The sequence below is a fragment of the Biomphalaria glabrata genome, chromosome 4 (assembly GCF_947242115.1).
Source record: "Biomphalaria glabrata chromosome 4, xgBioGlab47.1, whole genome shotgun sequence".
Classification (NCBI taxonomy): domain Eukaryota; kingdom Metazoa; phylum Mollusca; class Gastropoda; family Planorbidae; genus Biomphalaria; species Biomphalaria glabrata.
In genome coordinates, this window is record NC_074714.1 from 36,083,706 (window position 1) to 36,101,053 (window position 17,348).

Below are 17,348 nucleotides of genomic sequence, written 5' to 3' on the forward strand. Positions count from 1 at the left end.
TTTTCACTATCTTACTGTACATACATTGAGAGGATATATATATACTATTATATCATTTTATTTTGACAGCTAATATAAAATAGCCCTATTACCATTGAAATTTATTTATAATAAAAAAAAACACTGATAGTGTTTCCCTCAAGAAAAGGTTGGATTTAATGGCATCCAACTTTACATATAATTTTTGTTTTTAGTCTTGTCAGACTTATGAGAAAGATAAGGCTGCAGTAAAACATTTTTGGTTTGGACCTGATATAAATTGAGTTCATTGTTTCTCTGGTTATTTTATAAATAGCTGGTTATTTTTGTCAGGCAGCAGAACCATGACATTATCATCAACTTGTAGTGTTCTCAACTTTCGACCCTGATTTAGCTTTCTCAATAGTTCTGGTTTCTCTTTGTTTGCTTGCTTTTGGACAGTTTCGCATGCTTTGATTATATTTTGTCTTGTCTTGATGACAAGATCGTATCCTGTCAGTACGTCGTGTTCTATGTTCCTATTAACTAGAAATCTCTGTATAGTGACATGGGTCCCCTAACAGGGGAGCCATAGAGCATCTCAAATGGTGAGAAGCCCGTTGTTGTGTGTGGTACTTCTCTGTAGGCGAACAGTATGGGGTTGATCAGCTTGTCCCAGTAAGTTGGGTTGTCCTGTGCTACTTTGTTCAGCATTGTTTTCAGCGTTGAATTCAGGCGTTCGCACATCCCATTGTTTGGGGGTGAAAACGGGCAGCAAATTGTTGTTTAATATTCAAAGTTTTGCAAAACTGTGCGAATTCATTTGATTTAAACTGGGTGCCTTGATCGCTCAGTATTATGCCAGAGTAACCTGTTCTTGCAAATATAGCTGTTAGTGCATCTCCGGCATCTTCGGAAGAAATTCTTTTCAATGGTATTGCTTCTGGAAACAGTGTGCACATGTCTACAACAGTCAATATGTAGTGATGGCCTCTTCCGGATATTACTGGCATTGGTCCAATAATATCTACAGCTATCTTTTCAAATGGCCTTTCACTTAAGTCTGTTGTTTGTGTTGGAGCTTGCATATATGTTCCCTTAGCTCCATGTATTTGGCAAATATGGCAAAATTTTATGTAGGCCTTGACTTCTTGCGTAATTCTAGGCCAAAAAAATTCATTCAAGATTCTATTCAATGTTCTCTTTACTCCCATATGTCCGGCAAACAGGGTGTCATGTGCAAGCTTTAAAATTGTTTCTCTATACTTCTTTGAAACAAGCAATTGTTGTGTCTTGCCTGCTCTCACATAAACACCATCTTCGCCTATCTTGATTTACCCTCATCTTGGTGGAGCTTCACTTTCTATGAGTTTTATTAGATCTGGATCATTTTTCTGTTCACTGACAAATTTTTCTGTTTTAATCTGTAGTGGGTCTTGACTTTCTGTGTTCGGGTTTCGGTGACATTCGGGCTGTTCACTTGATTATGGCTTCTCATATCGCTATTTTAGGTTTCTGTATTTTCATCTTCATTGTTATAAGGAACTTGTATGTTATCGTTTGTATTTAGCACTACTTCTGCTTTCTTCTGAGCTCTTGTAGTAACCATGGAACATTTCTTTGTGTATTTTTCTTTCCACTTGTTCAATTCTTCTACTGTGCAAGGCTTAGAGCCTTTGATACAGCCAATGATAAGGTCAATGTTGTCAAGCTTATTGTCTAGTACTAAAGCCTCATGCCAGCCACTGATGAACGGTGTGCGTATGTTGATACGTGCTATCAGATGTGTAGTTACTTGACCAGTGTAACCAACACAGTCTTGTTTTCTTACGGTGTACTCTTGGTGGTTGACGTATTCTTTTTGACTAAAATTGCGGTTGCACCTGTATCGTACAGTACGTTGGTCATCTGTTCTCCCACGAAGCCTGGGTATACCTGCAGTTTATTAGCATGTTTGGCAGCAAATGCTCGATCTCTTGGTCTGTCGTTCCAATCTTTATTGCGTTGGTTGTAGAAGCAAGTCTCTGTTGTGTGGTTTGTTCGACCACAAATTTGACATTGGAAACGAACTCTTTGCTGATTACGTTGATATTCTCATTCTTGTAGGTATATGTTGGGCTCCTTTCTTCATCTTTGTCTCTTCGATATCTATATGTTGGACTCATTTCTTCATCTTTCTCTCTTCTTCCTGTATATGGTGGGCTCTTGTCAGCGTTCTCTCTTCTATATAGAGGGCTAGGAGTCCGCATTCTTGCAGCGTTGTTCACCATAAAAGCTGATGCCGCAGTTGGGTTCTCTCTTGCTAACACTTCCCTTATACTGTCTTAGTTGTGCTATCAGGCTGCTGATGGTCTTTGGCTCTCGCTCCGTGACGTATGTTTTCACGTTATTATTGTAAGCTTCCATCACAGCGTCCATTATGATGTGTTCTCTGAGGGTTTCATATTTGTGATCCACTTTTGACAGGTCTACCCATCTATCGAAGTAAATCGACATGTTGGTGACGAATATTTGTGGATCGTCATTCGCCAGAGGTGTCGACTCTTTCAATCTCCTTCTATATTCGTAACTTGTGGACCCAAACTGTCTCAGCAACGCCTCCTTCACGGCCATGTACTCTTTTCTTTCTTCATCTCTCATTTGAAGACAGATGTTGATGGCTCTACCTTTTAAGCGCCCCATGAGGCTTCTTGCCCATTCTGTCTGTGGGAGGTTGCATGATGTTGCTATATCCTCAAATCGCAGTAGATATGAGTCAATGCACTCATTCTGGCTCTCGTCAAATGGAGACATTGTCTAATTGTTTGTATTTGTCAAAGTGTTCCTTCTTTTCATTTTGCTGTTCTTTGTCTTTCTTTTCTTTAAGTTTTAGTTCTAGTTGTAAGATTTCCTTCCTTCTACTATCTTCTTCTTTCTTTCTAATATCTTCTTCTTTCTTTTTGGCTTCTTCCCTATTAAATCTAATTTCTTTCCTTTCTTCTTCCTGTGTTATTTTTAATGTTATGAACTTTTCCAGTTTTTCGCCTTGCAGGCCATTTTCCTTGCCCACTTCTCTATATATTTTATATATTGACATTTGCACTTACTTGTGCCTAGTCGTATCTCGTCGGGGTTGCCAGTTGTGAAGAAACAAGTCCTTTTACGTTTACAGTGCCTTTTAATTGTGGAACATTTTTAACAAAACATATATACACGGCAACATTATATACAGATCTCCAACTTCACTCGCTGACTTCCTCTCTTCTTGTTTACACACTCGTCACTTCCCCCAAGTCCCCTAACTCTCGATACCCAACACTTGACCGTGTGTCACGGTTGACCACACAGTAACTGTGTCACAACAAGAACTAGTATAGTTATAATATATATATTTGTATATTCTTGGTTTAAAAAAAACATAATGATTTCAATATAAGGAGGAAGCGGTTGCAAAGTATGGAGGACGACACACAGTGACTCTCATGACTGGTGATGGGGTAGGACCAGAACTGCTTTCTCATGTACAGGAAATATTTAGGTAAGTTTATTTTATAGGCACAGAATTAATTTAAAATTATTTTACCTAGTTTATATTGCATCTATTGTTGAAATCAAATCACCATGGTTAAATGGAAAATTTAAAGGTATAGTTATAAACAATATTATCTCTACACTAATTTTGGAGTCTATCCAAATAGAAAAAAATTCTGGAAAAAAAAGAGTGACAGTGTCACTCAATTTTATCACAGCATTAATTATTATTTACTTATTTCATCCTTGGTATTTTCCCTTTCTAGGCTTAATTTTACCCCCAAACCCCTCTTTTTCCTCTTCTCGCTGTCGTGAAAACTACAAAATTTTTAGGCCTCACCTTAGATTCCAAATTTAATTTTCTCCCCCACATTAAGGAACTTAAGAAGAAATGCCAAAAGTCAAACATACTAAGAGTACTCAGCCATACGGACTGGGGAGCTGACAGAGATACCTTGCTGCTGCTCTATCGGAGTCTAATTCGATCCAAGCTAGACTACGGATCCATAATATATGGAGCAGCAAGGAAGTCGTACCTAAAAATACTGGAACCAATACAAAATGCTGCCCTCCGTCTCTGTCTTGGCGCGTTTCGTACATCACCTATCCCAAGTCTCCATGTGGAGGCTGGAGAACTCCCCATGGATATAAGAATGAAAAAGCTTGCAATGCAGTATATAGTCAAGCTAAAATCCAACCCCACGAACCCTGCTTTTGACTCCATATTTAACCCCACAGAGGTAGAATTATACAATCGAAGGCCTAACGTCATACAGCCGTTGGGCCTTCGAATGAGAGAACCCATCCAAAATTTAACCCCACCCATTGACCAAATCTCTAAAATAGAAACCCCTCAGAATCCTCCTTGGCTAATGAATAAACCCAAATTAAATTTATCCCTCCTTAATTTCAAAAAAGAAAATACAGACCCAAGCATACTACAAGTCCACTTTAGGGAACTGCAGGAGAGCTACGGAGATTGTGGCACCATCTACACAGACGGATCCAAAATGGAGGGAAAGGTCGCGTGTGCCTGCTCCTTTCGGAACAAAACAATCTCCCGTAGACTCCCCGATGGCTGCTCCATCTTTACGGCCGAATTGCACGCAATATTGCTTGCACTTATGGCCGTAAAAGCAGCAGAAAGGAGTAAATTTATAATCTGCTCCGACTCCAAATCTGCATTGCAAGCTTTGGGGCGGATGAAGACTGACATCCCATTGGTACATAAGAGCCTGAAGCTGTTGGACCAAATAACAGCCGACCGTAGGCATGTCACCTTCATCTGGGTCCCCTCCCATGTTGGCATTGAGGGAAACGAAGCCGCAGACAGAGAAGCAAAGAGAGCCCTAAATCATGCGGTGTCAGGAACCCAAATTCCCTACTCGGACCTGAGACAAAGTATTGCCTCTGCCACCTATCGAGAGTGGCAGAACCGATGGGAGGCTGAGACTCACAGTAAACTCAGGCAGATTGTGGCAGATGTCAGGTGGCGGCCCACATCTAAGGGTCTGACAAGGCGTGGTAGCACAACCATGTCCAGACTTAGGATTGGCCACACCTACATCACGCACTCTTTTGTACTGAAGAGAGAGGAGCCCCCACTTTGCGAGTACTGTGACTCTCGCCTCACCGTGGAACATATCCTCGTTGATTGCCCCAGATACCAGGATGTCAGGGCGAAATATTTTAGAGCCACTAATCTAAAAACACTATTTAATAATGTCGACCCTGGGAAGGTACTGGGCTTTATTCGGGAAGTGGGGCTATCTACGAAGATCTGATTTCTGAATTTGTGAACATGCACTATTTACATTCGATTTTTACCAAATATTTAAATTTTTACTACCTTTAATATTTTAACTGTGAATAGACCTTGATTTTAATTATATGACTGTATAGAATCTGGCCCTTGTTGTTTAGAGAGAGAGTAGTCCTTAAGGGACTGCAGGCACGACATGGCCTAAATTGTGCCGATGTGCCTCAAATCAAAAATCAAATCAAAATCCTCTTCTCGCTAGATTTACTCTACCACATTGGTGACCACGTTGTCATGTTCCTTGGTTTATCTCCCCTTCTCTTAGTTTGAATGTCAAACCACATTTGCTATTCACCAGTTTGCCCATCTGGGCAAGCCTCCATAATTCTAATCTATTCTAGTGTCAAGTCTGTCAACCCTGTTGACTTTACCACTAGCGCGAGACGATCTGAGCTCCTTGCATCTTGCAAGGCAGCCAGACTGTCCCTTCCCTTTTGTCTAGACCCTGAGCGAACGTCACACTTGACCTCCAGCCAGGTGTTCTTAATACCTCATTGGCAAATGAGTGGGAAGAGCTAATCTTGACCAGATGCCACATTATCTATCTTGATTTATCACATGATCTATCACATGCTGTCCATCCCAATCCCTATATCCAGCCAAGTGGCTCAAACTTCTGCAATCGCGAGCAGTCATCAAATTTTATTTAGAACCATGAGGGGCGTTCATTTACAGATTCCATTCATTGCGCTCCCTTACTCTTGTTCTTTTCACTTGGACCTTGTGGTAAGATTATGTTTATTGCTGGACTTTGGTAATTTGGACTTAGCTTTGGACTTAGCATATTTCAATTACACTTATATGTGCATTGTATGTATTTCTCACTTACGTAAGTAGGAAACAATTAATTCATGTGTACATATTTAATTGCATTAACTTATGTCTACTATGTGTTAATATTATTATCTCTACATTGCGTCAATTGATCATTGTCGTAACCTTTTGTATATTTGTACATTTCATTTTATTTCTTTTATCTTGACTGATCGCCCAACATAACCAACACCCTGTATGGCAGTGCTGAACAACTGAAGAAAACAGCACACTTTTTTTCCTTGGCACAGTCTGCAAAAGAGCTCACAGCTCAGCAGCAATAAAGCTGGCTAGAAGAAGAAGAAGAAGACTGATCGCCTTGATGATCCTTCTAACACATTGAGACTGCGTTTAGGAGAGATTACTAAATTACCTCCCCTTGTCTATTTTGCTTAGTCAAGAGTTGTGTCCCTTGAACGGGCACTCTCTACATTCCATTGTTCATGGTTGACATCATGATTGCTGACCAGGACCACTATTATTCTTGTTTAAAAGGTAAAAAAAAATGAAATGAAATTTACCTGAATTTGTAACTAATTGATTAGAAACCCATGGATCTAGTACTTACATTAAGGATTTGGATATCTGAAGCGATTTACTTAAAACAGAGCAACATTGTAGTTAGCTTTACTACCAACTCATTTTCTTGTTGTTGGTAGCCTAAATATTCCTATCGATCCTCCAATCTGTAGGCGTAGGTTAACAATCTTTTATTTAGGTAAAGATACATAAGTCAACCTTTTTATTTTTTTTGAAAAGGTGGGCGGGTCTACTCTACGTGCCAACATTTCGGCGGGCCGGATCTGGCCCCGGGCCGTATTTTGGGCATCACTGAGCTAAGTGATTCTCTGATTGACGACTTATGCCCGAGGACAACACGATGCCCTCTCATATATTGAATATATTTAGCTCAGTGTTTATTTCAGCCTGATTGTGACTACAGACACTGGCTGGTTCCTGTTACGTGGAATTCCTGCCTGTCGCATAATCCCCACAGTTCCTGTTACGTTAAATTCCTGCCTGTTGCAGAATCCCCACACTTCCTGTTTTATGCGGAATTCCTGCCTGTTACAGGATTTGAATCACAGATTCCTCCCTGCTATGATAACGGAATCCCCATTAGCTCTCCTGGCTCAATACGACGACTTCCAGAACTCCTGTTCCTGTTGAACTCACCCTTAACTCCGTGGCTGGAGGAAGGAACCTTGGCATCAGCGAACACTTTGTACTAAGTCCTACACCTGAAGTCAATTCTTAGCCTGCCTGATCATCTGTGATTGTGCCCCACCCCCGCTGTGTCACTCCTACTTTGAGGACACATAAATAGCGGCTGGGTGATTACTAATTCAACTGCAGTATCTCGGCTGGAGCTGGAAACCCCCAAGCTGATACTCATGGTGGCATTCTAAATCAGTCTACAGCACCAAGGCAGAGGGATAAGCTCCTGAGACCACGACCGAACCAAGGAACCTAAGAGATAAGTCAATAGGGCGTTTACACCTTTGTACAGTCAGCAGTCAATATGATGAGTTATCATTTATCTTTACTTACTTCATATGCTACTTAAGGATGTATGATTATACTCCTCACTTTTTGTAATCCCTCCCCATTTCATTTTTATTACATTAAACAATTTTAACATGTTAACAAAAGGGATTCTTTTCTTAATTTCTTAATACCTGTGTGTTCTGTTTCTGATCTGTTACGCACGCTGGTGTATGGTGGTGTTAAAAACCCCCTAGACCTAGCGTCACCATAACTAAATTATATTATAATAAATAGTTTTTAATCAAATACACCTCCCGGAGCCCCATGACAATGGGGACCTTTTCCCAGCGGCACATGACAATATGTTTAACAGGCACTTTTTCTTTAAGTGACATTTTATAAATTTTGGAAAATGTATTCTGTAATTTTACTTGTGGAAAGATAGAAGGGCATTCAAAATATATTAATTTCCCAGGGATGATATCATCAGCTTCTAACATTTTTGCTGAGCTAGTAGATCATTTATAAAACCTGTTAAAATATTGCATGAAATGACTGAGCTTTGGGGGAGATCCTGCTTGGACATTATTTATTAGACACATTTGTAGAGCTTTTGTGATTTATGTATAATAAATGTGTTTTTACACTCAAACAGCTTTATTTCTTCTGAAGCATACCAAACCTATTGTTATTTAGAGACTTTCCCGCTCTGAAACTAGTGTTCTAAAACCACAAGATGGATGTTTTCAGTGTACCAAACCAGTAACCCAACTCTGTAATGATTTATCTGATTTGATGAAATAATGGCCAAAATGGTCAGACTTTATAATAATAATGATCTTTATTATTTGTGAGGAAATTTGTTTTACAATTGTGCATTACAAAAAACAATACATGATTAGAGCAAACATTTGTACAATAGCACACAAGATATACATTCATACCCCAGTTTCTCTGTAACATTTCATGCGAAATTTACAACAGTAAGTTACAACTTCAATGATTTAATTGCCAAAGGAACAAAAGACTGTTTTGTCACATTCTGTGCCATTTGTTTAATGTGGAGACTAAAACAGCATTACATTTCCTAATGTTACTTTCATTCAGATATGCTGGTGCACCAATAGACTTTGAAATAGTAGAAATTAATGCTTCTACCAATACTCCAAAAGATATGGAGAATGCTTTGCTTTCAGTAAAAAGGAATGGAGTAGCACTGAAAGGTATTTTACAATAAAAGAAAATTAACATTGTTAATAATTAGCATATATGTAAATAATAAAAAACCTGACCATATGTACAATAAATTAAAAAACAATCTCTTGTTTCATCTATTGCATCTGTAACATCAACAGTTAGAAAAATATTTCAAACATTAGGGGAAATATATTTTCTTTTATGTTTTTTTTTTACCTCAAAATGTTACTTTATTGTCACAAACTTTTCAGACATAATATATATATATATATATATTTATTGTAGAAACATTAAAATACAACTTTTGTTGAATAGTTTTATATTACTATCTCACATGGTATTAGCACTTTATATCTTCAAAAAGAATGAATGTAATTTAAAGTGGTACTTTGGAATATTATTGGAGGTGGTGTGAAGGCTTTATAAATAAATACACATTTTTAAATATTGCCATTTACTAATTCATTTGCATTCTATCTCTGTAGGCAACATTGAGACAAAGTTTGATGATCCTTCTTTCAAATCTATGAATTTGGCTTTAAGGTAGTCTTTTTATGGATAAATAAATTAATGTGTTAACAGTAACTGGTAACAAAGTAATGAAATAAAAAAATGTATTACCTTCTTGTAATGATACAGTGAGACTGTGATATCTGTTTTGTTTGCACAGAACTAAGCTGGATTTGTTTGCTAGCATTGTGAAGTGCAAGTCTATTCCAGGCATTCCTGTCCGACATCAAGATGTGGATTGTGTTTTGATTAGAGAAAACACAGAAGGAGAATATAGGCAGCTGGAACATGAGGTTTGTCATTAGAGACATGCTTATTCAATCATTGTAACATTGTGTTGTACTAGTCAAGCAAATGCAATAACAGACATATATTGATCTTACTTGATCGCACATAATTGACTTTTGTTATGGGTGAGGATTTGCATGGTTCAGTCCAAACTTAATCTCCAACTTGACAGGTCAGGGAAGCTACAAGTTCTTCGCCTATTTGTGCATTATGCACAAAAGCAGGGTTTCAGTCCAGTGCTTTTGCAAGAGAGGATTTTAGCCTCTCAAGCCCTCAAATGGAGTTTGATGTAGATGATGGGTGAGGTTGATTTCATCTGCTATTTATGAGACATTTTGACAAAAAAAATGTCCAGAGACCTTACACTATTTATGAGACACTTATAAATGAATATTTTCTAAGCATCATATATGGATTGATTTGATGTTTTACTATATTTTTCTTTTACAATACACTATATGTATTGCTGTCAGAATGTGCCAGGTGTTGTGGAGAGCCTGAAAATTATTACTGCAGCTAAAAGCTTAAAGATTGCCAAATTTGCATTTGACTATGCAGTGCAACATGAACGAAAGAAAGTAACTGCCATTCATAAAGCTAACATCATGTGAGTAGTTCAGATGGATTACTTAATGTAAACACAAGTTTTTAACATTTGCAAAACTATTTTGAGAGCTTAATATTAACCTTTATCTTGATTTGTATTTCTCTAGGAAGCTGGGGGATGGTTTATTTTTACAGTGCTGTAAAGAAGTTTCTAAAGAGTATCCTAATATAGATTTTAATGATTTGATTATTGATAATGCCAGTATGCAGGTAAGTCTTGTTAAAAATAAATGCTGTTGTTGTTAACAATATTATTTACAGGTCAGTAAGAAAACAGAGAAAAACTTAAATTTTTCAAACCTTAAATAAGCACATACCCTCCATTTCTCCCCCCCCCCCCTCATGTTAATGCTTATCTACTGATGTCAATTTTCAGATGGTGTCTCGTCCCAGTCAGTTTGATGTTTTGCTCATGCCTAATCTCTATGGCAACATATTGGGTAACATTGCTTGTGGTCTTATCGGTGGAGCTGGTGTGGCTGCAGGAATGAATATTGGAGATAAATATGCTGTCTTTGAGTCTGTTAGTAGCTTGTTTCTTCAAACTATTGCTATATACATTTTAATATTTGTTTTTTTTGTTACTATTAGTGTCAATCAATTTTTTAAACAATATGTTAGAAAAATTCTTTATCCCATTTTGCTTTTTTTTTTCTAGGGCACTCGCAATTCTGGTAGATCGTTGAAGAATAAAAACATAGCGAATCCTACTGGGATTCTTCTTGCAAGCTGTGACATGTTAACCTACTTAGGGTGAGCCTACACTTTTTGAGGAGTATTTCACAGAGTATATCTTTATTTTCTTCTCTTTAGTCCACACCTGCAAGTCACTCTGACCAATTAGTAAAGCTTGAAATTATAAACAGATGGCTAAAAAACTAGTTTATTTTCAGTCAGGAACAAAACCTTATAGTTAGATTTTCAGTACAATACAATTTTTAGTATATTTATAATATAATTAGTTACATATCTTACTAAGAGGGTATTTTAAAATGGGAAATGTTTAACTTTTCAGACATTCGGATCATGCAAAGATCATTAGAGAATCTGTTTTGACTGTGATTAGTGATAAACAGGTATGTAATAAACACTGAGCTCTTTTGTTGGCCTATGGGCCATTTATAATTTTGATATGCCTGCCACGTACCATATCAGTGAAAAAAAAAATGAATAAAGTGTCTGCAACTTTACTATATGCTTTGAGCAGAAGTTTGAGCAGCTGGATAGTCAAATATGGCCTGCTGTCTGTAGTTTTAGAATCACAGGATTAGAACAAAAAGAAATTAAAATGAAAGAAATATAATTAAATTGTATTTATGTATTTATACCATTTCATTTTTTTTTCAACTGCAAAAAAAACAACCTGTTTGAAATATATTTATTATAATGATACATTTTATTCAAAAAATATTTTGTCAAAAATTATCCCTGTCTCTCAATTACTAGCTGTGTTTAAAATTGTATATAAAATAATAATAAATTATGTTATTATCATACCATAATGTATCATTTTATAGATAAATTTGAAATTATGACAATAAAAGTCATTCTAAGTGTTATTCTTATCCATAGATTCGAACACCAGATATTGGAGGTACTTCTACGACAATGGACTTTATTAAGGCTATCATTGATGACATTAGGCCTAAAACTTTAGCATGGTGAGAAATATTATATATGCAAAAGTATATGTATCTGTATATAGGGTTTAAAGTACACTGGCTAATGATTCCTTTCCTTTTTAGTCCTTAATATGGAAAAATGTTCACAGAATTATCTAAATAGAGACTTTGTTGTACTTGGGTACCGCAAGTGAAGGCAAAGTTATAATCATAATCAGTAATGTTTGGTTTGAGCTTCCACTCACCTTTAAATAACACATGCTTTATCATTTGTATTTCTATTCTCCTGGTTGAAAACTAAATAATTGATTTGTCATGAGCTAAAGATTTACTAAATTTCAGTAGAAAATTACCATAACTCCCTGCTATATCCAAACATTCACACAATAGCATGAAAAATCTGAAAAGCCATTAAAAGATTTATTGTAGACATATTACTCGGTAGTTTAAAAAAAAATTTTTTAAAACATATTCAACCATTCAAAACATTGTGTATAATCACAGAAGATTAGTTTACTGACATTGAGATTCTTAAAATACTTCCTCTGTAAATAATCACATAGTCGTTTGTACATCACATTTTAATGACCTGATGGTGACATCAAGCACAAATAAAATGTTTCACCTCTGCACCTTGTTGCACAATGGGTAGTTAAGGGGAATGAAGACCATTGTTAAATTAGCTCCCCTGAACTAGGGTATCTCTGTCACTGGACATTTTACACCATACATTTGAATTGTTTAACTAAGATCCAAAAAGTGAAGTGGTATCTGTACTGTGTTATTGACATCCTGTTATATTGCTATATATGTGTTTGAGAACAGACTATCATCAGAAACAGTGTGAATCTAATCAATTGATTTTTTTTTTATCCTAAGGGTTGAGACTTTGATAGTGTAGTTTAGTAAGCCTCTTGTTAATAAAGTATTCTTGTTGTTGTGCAATGTTTCCATCTGTAATAAGTGGACATTACATTTGTTAGAGTGTGACTACTACTTCACTAAACAAGCTATTAGTGAGATAGTCATCATTGCATGCCAATATTGTCTATCATTTATATATATATATCAAACATACCCGATATCATTTTAAGTAAAATAATGAGCAAGAATAAGAATTTTTTCTTAAGAAAAAAAAATTATAAAATTGATTTTTTTTTCAGTGACAGAATTGAAACACAATTTTTAAAAACCTTTTTTTTTCAAATTGTAATATTTCATGTTTTTTAATAACAAGGTTTAAAAAATTTTCTGCCTAAATTTTCGTTATAGAATTAGGTTTTAAGTTCCGAAGAATCAAAAATGAGATTTCTACTAAGCCACATAACTATACTAATTATATTTGTCCCTTTTATTAATTAACCAATGTGCAGGAGATTATGAGAAAATTCTTGAAATGAGATGTGATCCTCTTGTGTTTTCTGTTAGTAAGTATAAGGTTCATGCATTTTAAAACTATTTTTATAACCAGTAGGCAAAACAAAAAAACAACATTTTTTGTAACAAAATAATATGTTAAGCATTAATCAATTATGGTTTTGAAAATGTAACAATAGGTTTGTTGTCATAATCAATATAATCACCAATTAGTTCACAGAATATCTAACAAACAAAATAATCCTTTATCTTTTCTTATAATCACCTAATATTTTATGTCAATGTTGTTTTATTTGTAATTGTTGCTTGACCTGTTTTATTTTGTACATTTGTAGCTGTTAACACATTGTCCATCACACAATTTTTTTTGTTACTAGCATTTTAAGGCTAACATGCATGCAAGCTAGTTATAGGGCTTCTCAAATTTTTTCTACTCTTTTTTTTTTTAGTTTTTTTTTTTGTTTTTTGCCATTGTCTTTAAATATAAGATGAAAGAAATAAAGCACTGTCTGAATAAATAACACCATTTCATATACTTGAGAAGCCTTTATAGTTCTTGTTTGAGAAGAAAAACATTTTTAACATTTGTAGGCTTCTAGTATCCATAATAGTAGGGTTTTTTTCATGCTGTCGTCGCATTAAGCTGCATTGTGTAGTTTCCTCTCTCCTGCACATTCCACTCATCATTGTAAAGGCTCAGTTAATAGTGATCTGTTGTTTTTTTGTGCATGTTGTCTCCAAGGTCCTTTGTATCTTTTTATAACATGTCTTTGTCATATGTGGTTGTAGTATCCAGTTTCTTCAACCACTTTCATGTTTGATTATTGTCACATAATGTTAAGTGTGAAGGTTGTCTTAATTGTATAAACATTAAACAACATGTTTACATTTCGAGAAACAACAGTAATTTTCCAATAGAACTAATACATAGCCAAGACAGTTAAAAATAAGAAGGAATCTTTTAGGTAGAAGATTCTGATTGTTTCCTGTCTATTGGAGATGCAAATTTTAGAGAGGGTTTCAGTGCATGGAACAAAGGCTTAGAACTTGCTCCCCATTGATCTCAGAGACAAACAACATGCTTCACTACATTTGAGACGTTAAGACCTATCTGTTCAAAACTTTTTTTTTAGATTAGCTTGCCATTTTAACTCTTGTGTTTATGTCTGTTATGTTATTATAGCGGCTTAAGGCTACATTGTGTTTGTTAACAGCACTTTATAAATAAAATTATTATATACAAAAGAAGACAATAAGTGGGATCAGTCAATAAGTTTCAAGCTTCAATGATCCTCAGCATCAAATTTAACTTCTGAAAATACCAAGATATATTAACCACTCAGTTCCTTTATATTACCATTTCTCTATAAACAGTCAGGTGTGGACGTAATACAAGAGTATTTATGGACACTTTAATTATTATTGGAGTATTCTTTAGAAAAATATTTTTCTCCAAAGTTTTGTATTTCTCATAACAATACCTTCAGTAGTGTACATAACACAACAAAATATTTACAAAAAAATGAATTTTTTTTTTGTTTCTACCTTTACATGTATTTTTTGTTTGTACAAAAGTCTGTTTTTTTATTTTTTTTATTCAAAGCTTTATCCTTTAAATCATATTTTTTAAATATTGCTTGCTAAATGTTGTATTTGTGATAGTTTATTTATTTGTATTTATTTCCTCATTTTCATTTCAGGGTAAAGTATTGTAGACTCATCATGTTGGTAGATTGCTCATAGTTCATAGTTGTTTTATTTTTCTTTCCTCTTCAGTTTAAATTTAAAAAATTGGTTTTTATTTTGTGACAGCAAGTTTAAGATTTGTTTTTAAAAGCATTATTAATTATTCTGTTTCATTATTAAAACTGCACCTTTAAAAATACTCTTGTGCTAAATATGGATGAACATTTAACATATATTATAATTTATTATAAACAAATATACAGTGTAAACAATTAATTACATTAAATTTCTGATTATTCAGAAAGTTGTTTAAATTATTTAAGCTTTTACTATTTCATGTTTATAAACACAAATTGTTAATATAATTCTTTTTTTTTTTTTTACTGCTTACAGAATAACTGTTCTGGGTAATGAGAGAGTCAACTGACAGCTTGCAGACAGGCAACATCTTTTCAGATTTGCTATTAAGTCTGAGGAGAATCTCATTATGATCTTTATGTTTTGTTTATAACATTGCTTATGTTGTTGATAATAAGAATATAATTGTAGCTGCCTTTATGTACCAATAAAATTGGTATTAGGTATAATAAAAAATTTATCATAGAATGTCTGTAAAATGTGTATAGAAGGAAATAATGTGTAATAATTTATTATGTAAATAAGTTACTTTCTTTTCCATTCACATGTATTCATAGTTATTGCATTTTAAAACTGATTTTTTTTTTAAGCATAAAAAAAAAGAGTTAAAAAACTGTCCATATTAAAAACACTAATTTCAAAAGCAATGTCTGTGATTCTCTTGTCATCAAACGAATAGAAAATGAGAGTAACATTGTTGTTTTCCAATTCATTATTTTGTTTTTGTTTCTAATTTCATTTCTTTTTTTAATGCAACTAGTTTTTATTGACATAGTGGAACAAAAATGCTTATCTATATATTTATCGTTGGCATCAGTGTGCGAATGATTAAAACCATAGAAAATAAAATTTGTTGTCATTTATGCCTCCAGCTAGAGACTTAGACTAAGATCCTCCTGCGCCGTTTGGTGCATCAGACGGCAAGCTGTCTCCATAAAGGCTAATGGAGACAATGACTGAAGCTTTAAGGTTCTCCATGAAAGTGTGGTGCCATGTTATACAAGGACGTCCCTGTTTGCGATTTCCTCGTAGAGGCCTCCTTGCAGTTGCAACTCTTAACATACATAATTTATTCTGTCGGAGGACATGACCCACAAATCTTATGCCATGTTTGGTAACAACTTCATTAAGTGACCGAGTCCCAGTTCAGCATAGGATTTCTTTGTTTGAGACCTGATCTAGAGAACTATATATGAAATTCTTTGGAATTAAAATTAAGGAATCCTAACACAATTATTCATATTTCCTGTGCGTTTTTAAGATTCATTATGAATGATTAATACTGAATTGTAAATACACACATAAGCAATCACAGCTAGAATGGAACTGTCACTATATAAACATTACTTGTATATTATTTCTAAGTAATATTTTATCAGCTGATTTAAAGTTCTGGTGTAAAACGTACACAAAATATTTCTTACAACTTAGAATTACTTATTCTGAGGCCTGTGGTCGCCATGATGTCTGCAGTCTTTTTTATTACTTCCTTTGGGTCATTTGGTTTGATAAGACGCTCTTAATAGAAGGATTATCCATACAATTAGTTACTACTACTCCCCTCAACCGAATATTCATATCCTTATTTTCAGTAAGTGTAGTTAGTAAACACTCAGCAATTTAAAACCAATTAAAGTAACAAGTCGTTGCATAATTTTGGTCAAGAAAATCGAAAAAAACAACAACACTAAAACTATTTTTTTTATAAGAAATAATAATAATTAAATTCTTATGAACCAGAAACACGGTAAATATGTATATTCTAAAACTGAACTCAGCCCATACTACGCACGGCATCTTCATATTTATCTGCCAGTATTATTTCCATTTTAAACATAAGCAGTTATCATTCTTATTCTGTTCATCAATGGCTTTCGTTGGACCCATGATTAAAGATTGACATATTAAAGTGGAAAAAAATCAAAGATTAAAACAGAGTCAATGGCAGACCGAAACAAACTGACGCCTTGGGTTTCGAAAATCTGTAAAGGTTCATTAGCATTATGAACTCATAGCAGTGCAGGATATAGCAATCTAGAAACCCCATTATCTCGTACATTACAGAATTCTTTAATAAAAATAAATAAAATAGGTCCTTCATAATTTATATAGGGAGGGAGGACTTTTTGGAGTTGGCCTCTTAGGGTCGTAGAAAAACTTAGGCTCATTCTGTAGAGTTTTTCTTGTGAAGCACCATTTCAGTCAAATGTATCACAGGTAAAAATTACGTCTGCTTAGATGTTTTAAGTGCCAATCCCTTTTGTCAGACTTAATTGCGCTTCTTGGCTGAAAAAAAGCTACAGTAGACCTATAGATTATCATAAAGGGATGTGGCA

At 34.8% G+C, this 17,348-nt stretch overlaps 1 protein-coding gene across 4 annotated transcripts in view; it reads left to right on the forward strand.

Moving 5' to 3' along the window:
* Positions 1-15,724, forward strand: part of LOC106051826 (isocitrate dehydrogenase [NAD] subunit gamma, mitochondrial-like) — a 39,968-nt gene extending 24,244 nt beyond the window's left edge. The window contains exons 3-14 of one of the 4 annotated variants that reach the window (XM_056026516.1): positions 3,375-3,475; positions 8,696-8,811; positions 9,271-9,328; positions 9,456-9,588; positions 10,057-10,190; positions 10,297-10,399; positions 10,566-10,712; positions 10,848-10,942; positions 11,205-11,265; positions 11,762-11,850; positions 14,889-14,916; positions 15,268-15,724. In XM_056026516.1, the coding sequence (XP_055882491.1) occupies positions 3,375-3,475; positions 8,696-8,811; positions 9,271-9,328; positions 9,456-9,588; positions 10,057-10,190; positions 10,297-10,399; positions 10,566-10,712; positions 10,848-10,942; positions 11,205-11,265; positions 11,762-11,850; positions 14,889-14,916; positions 15,268-15,285 (1,083 nt within the window). In that variant the 3' untranslated portion in view covers positions 15,286-15,724. Of the gene's footprint in view, positions 1-3,374; positions 3,476-8,695; positions 8,812-9,270; positions 9,329-9,455; positions 9,589-10,056; positions 10,191-10,296; positions 10,400-10,565; positions 10,713-10,847; positions 10,943-11,204; positions 11,266-11,761; positions 11,851-12,690; positions 12,717-13,184; positions 13,239-14,888; positions 14,917-15,266 lie in introns of all 4 variants that reach the window. The other 3 variants (XM_013207032.2, XM_013207041.2, XM_056026518.1) reach the window with 3 other exon arrangements.
* The last annotated feature ends 1,624 nt before the right edge of the window (positions 15,725-17,348 follow it).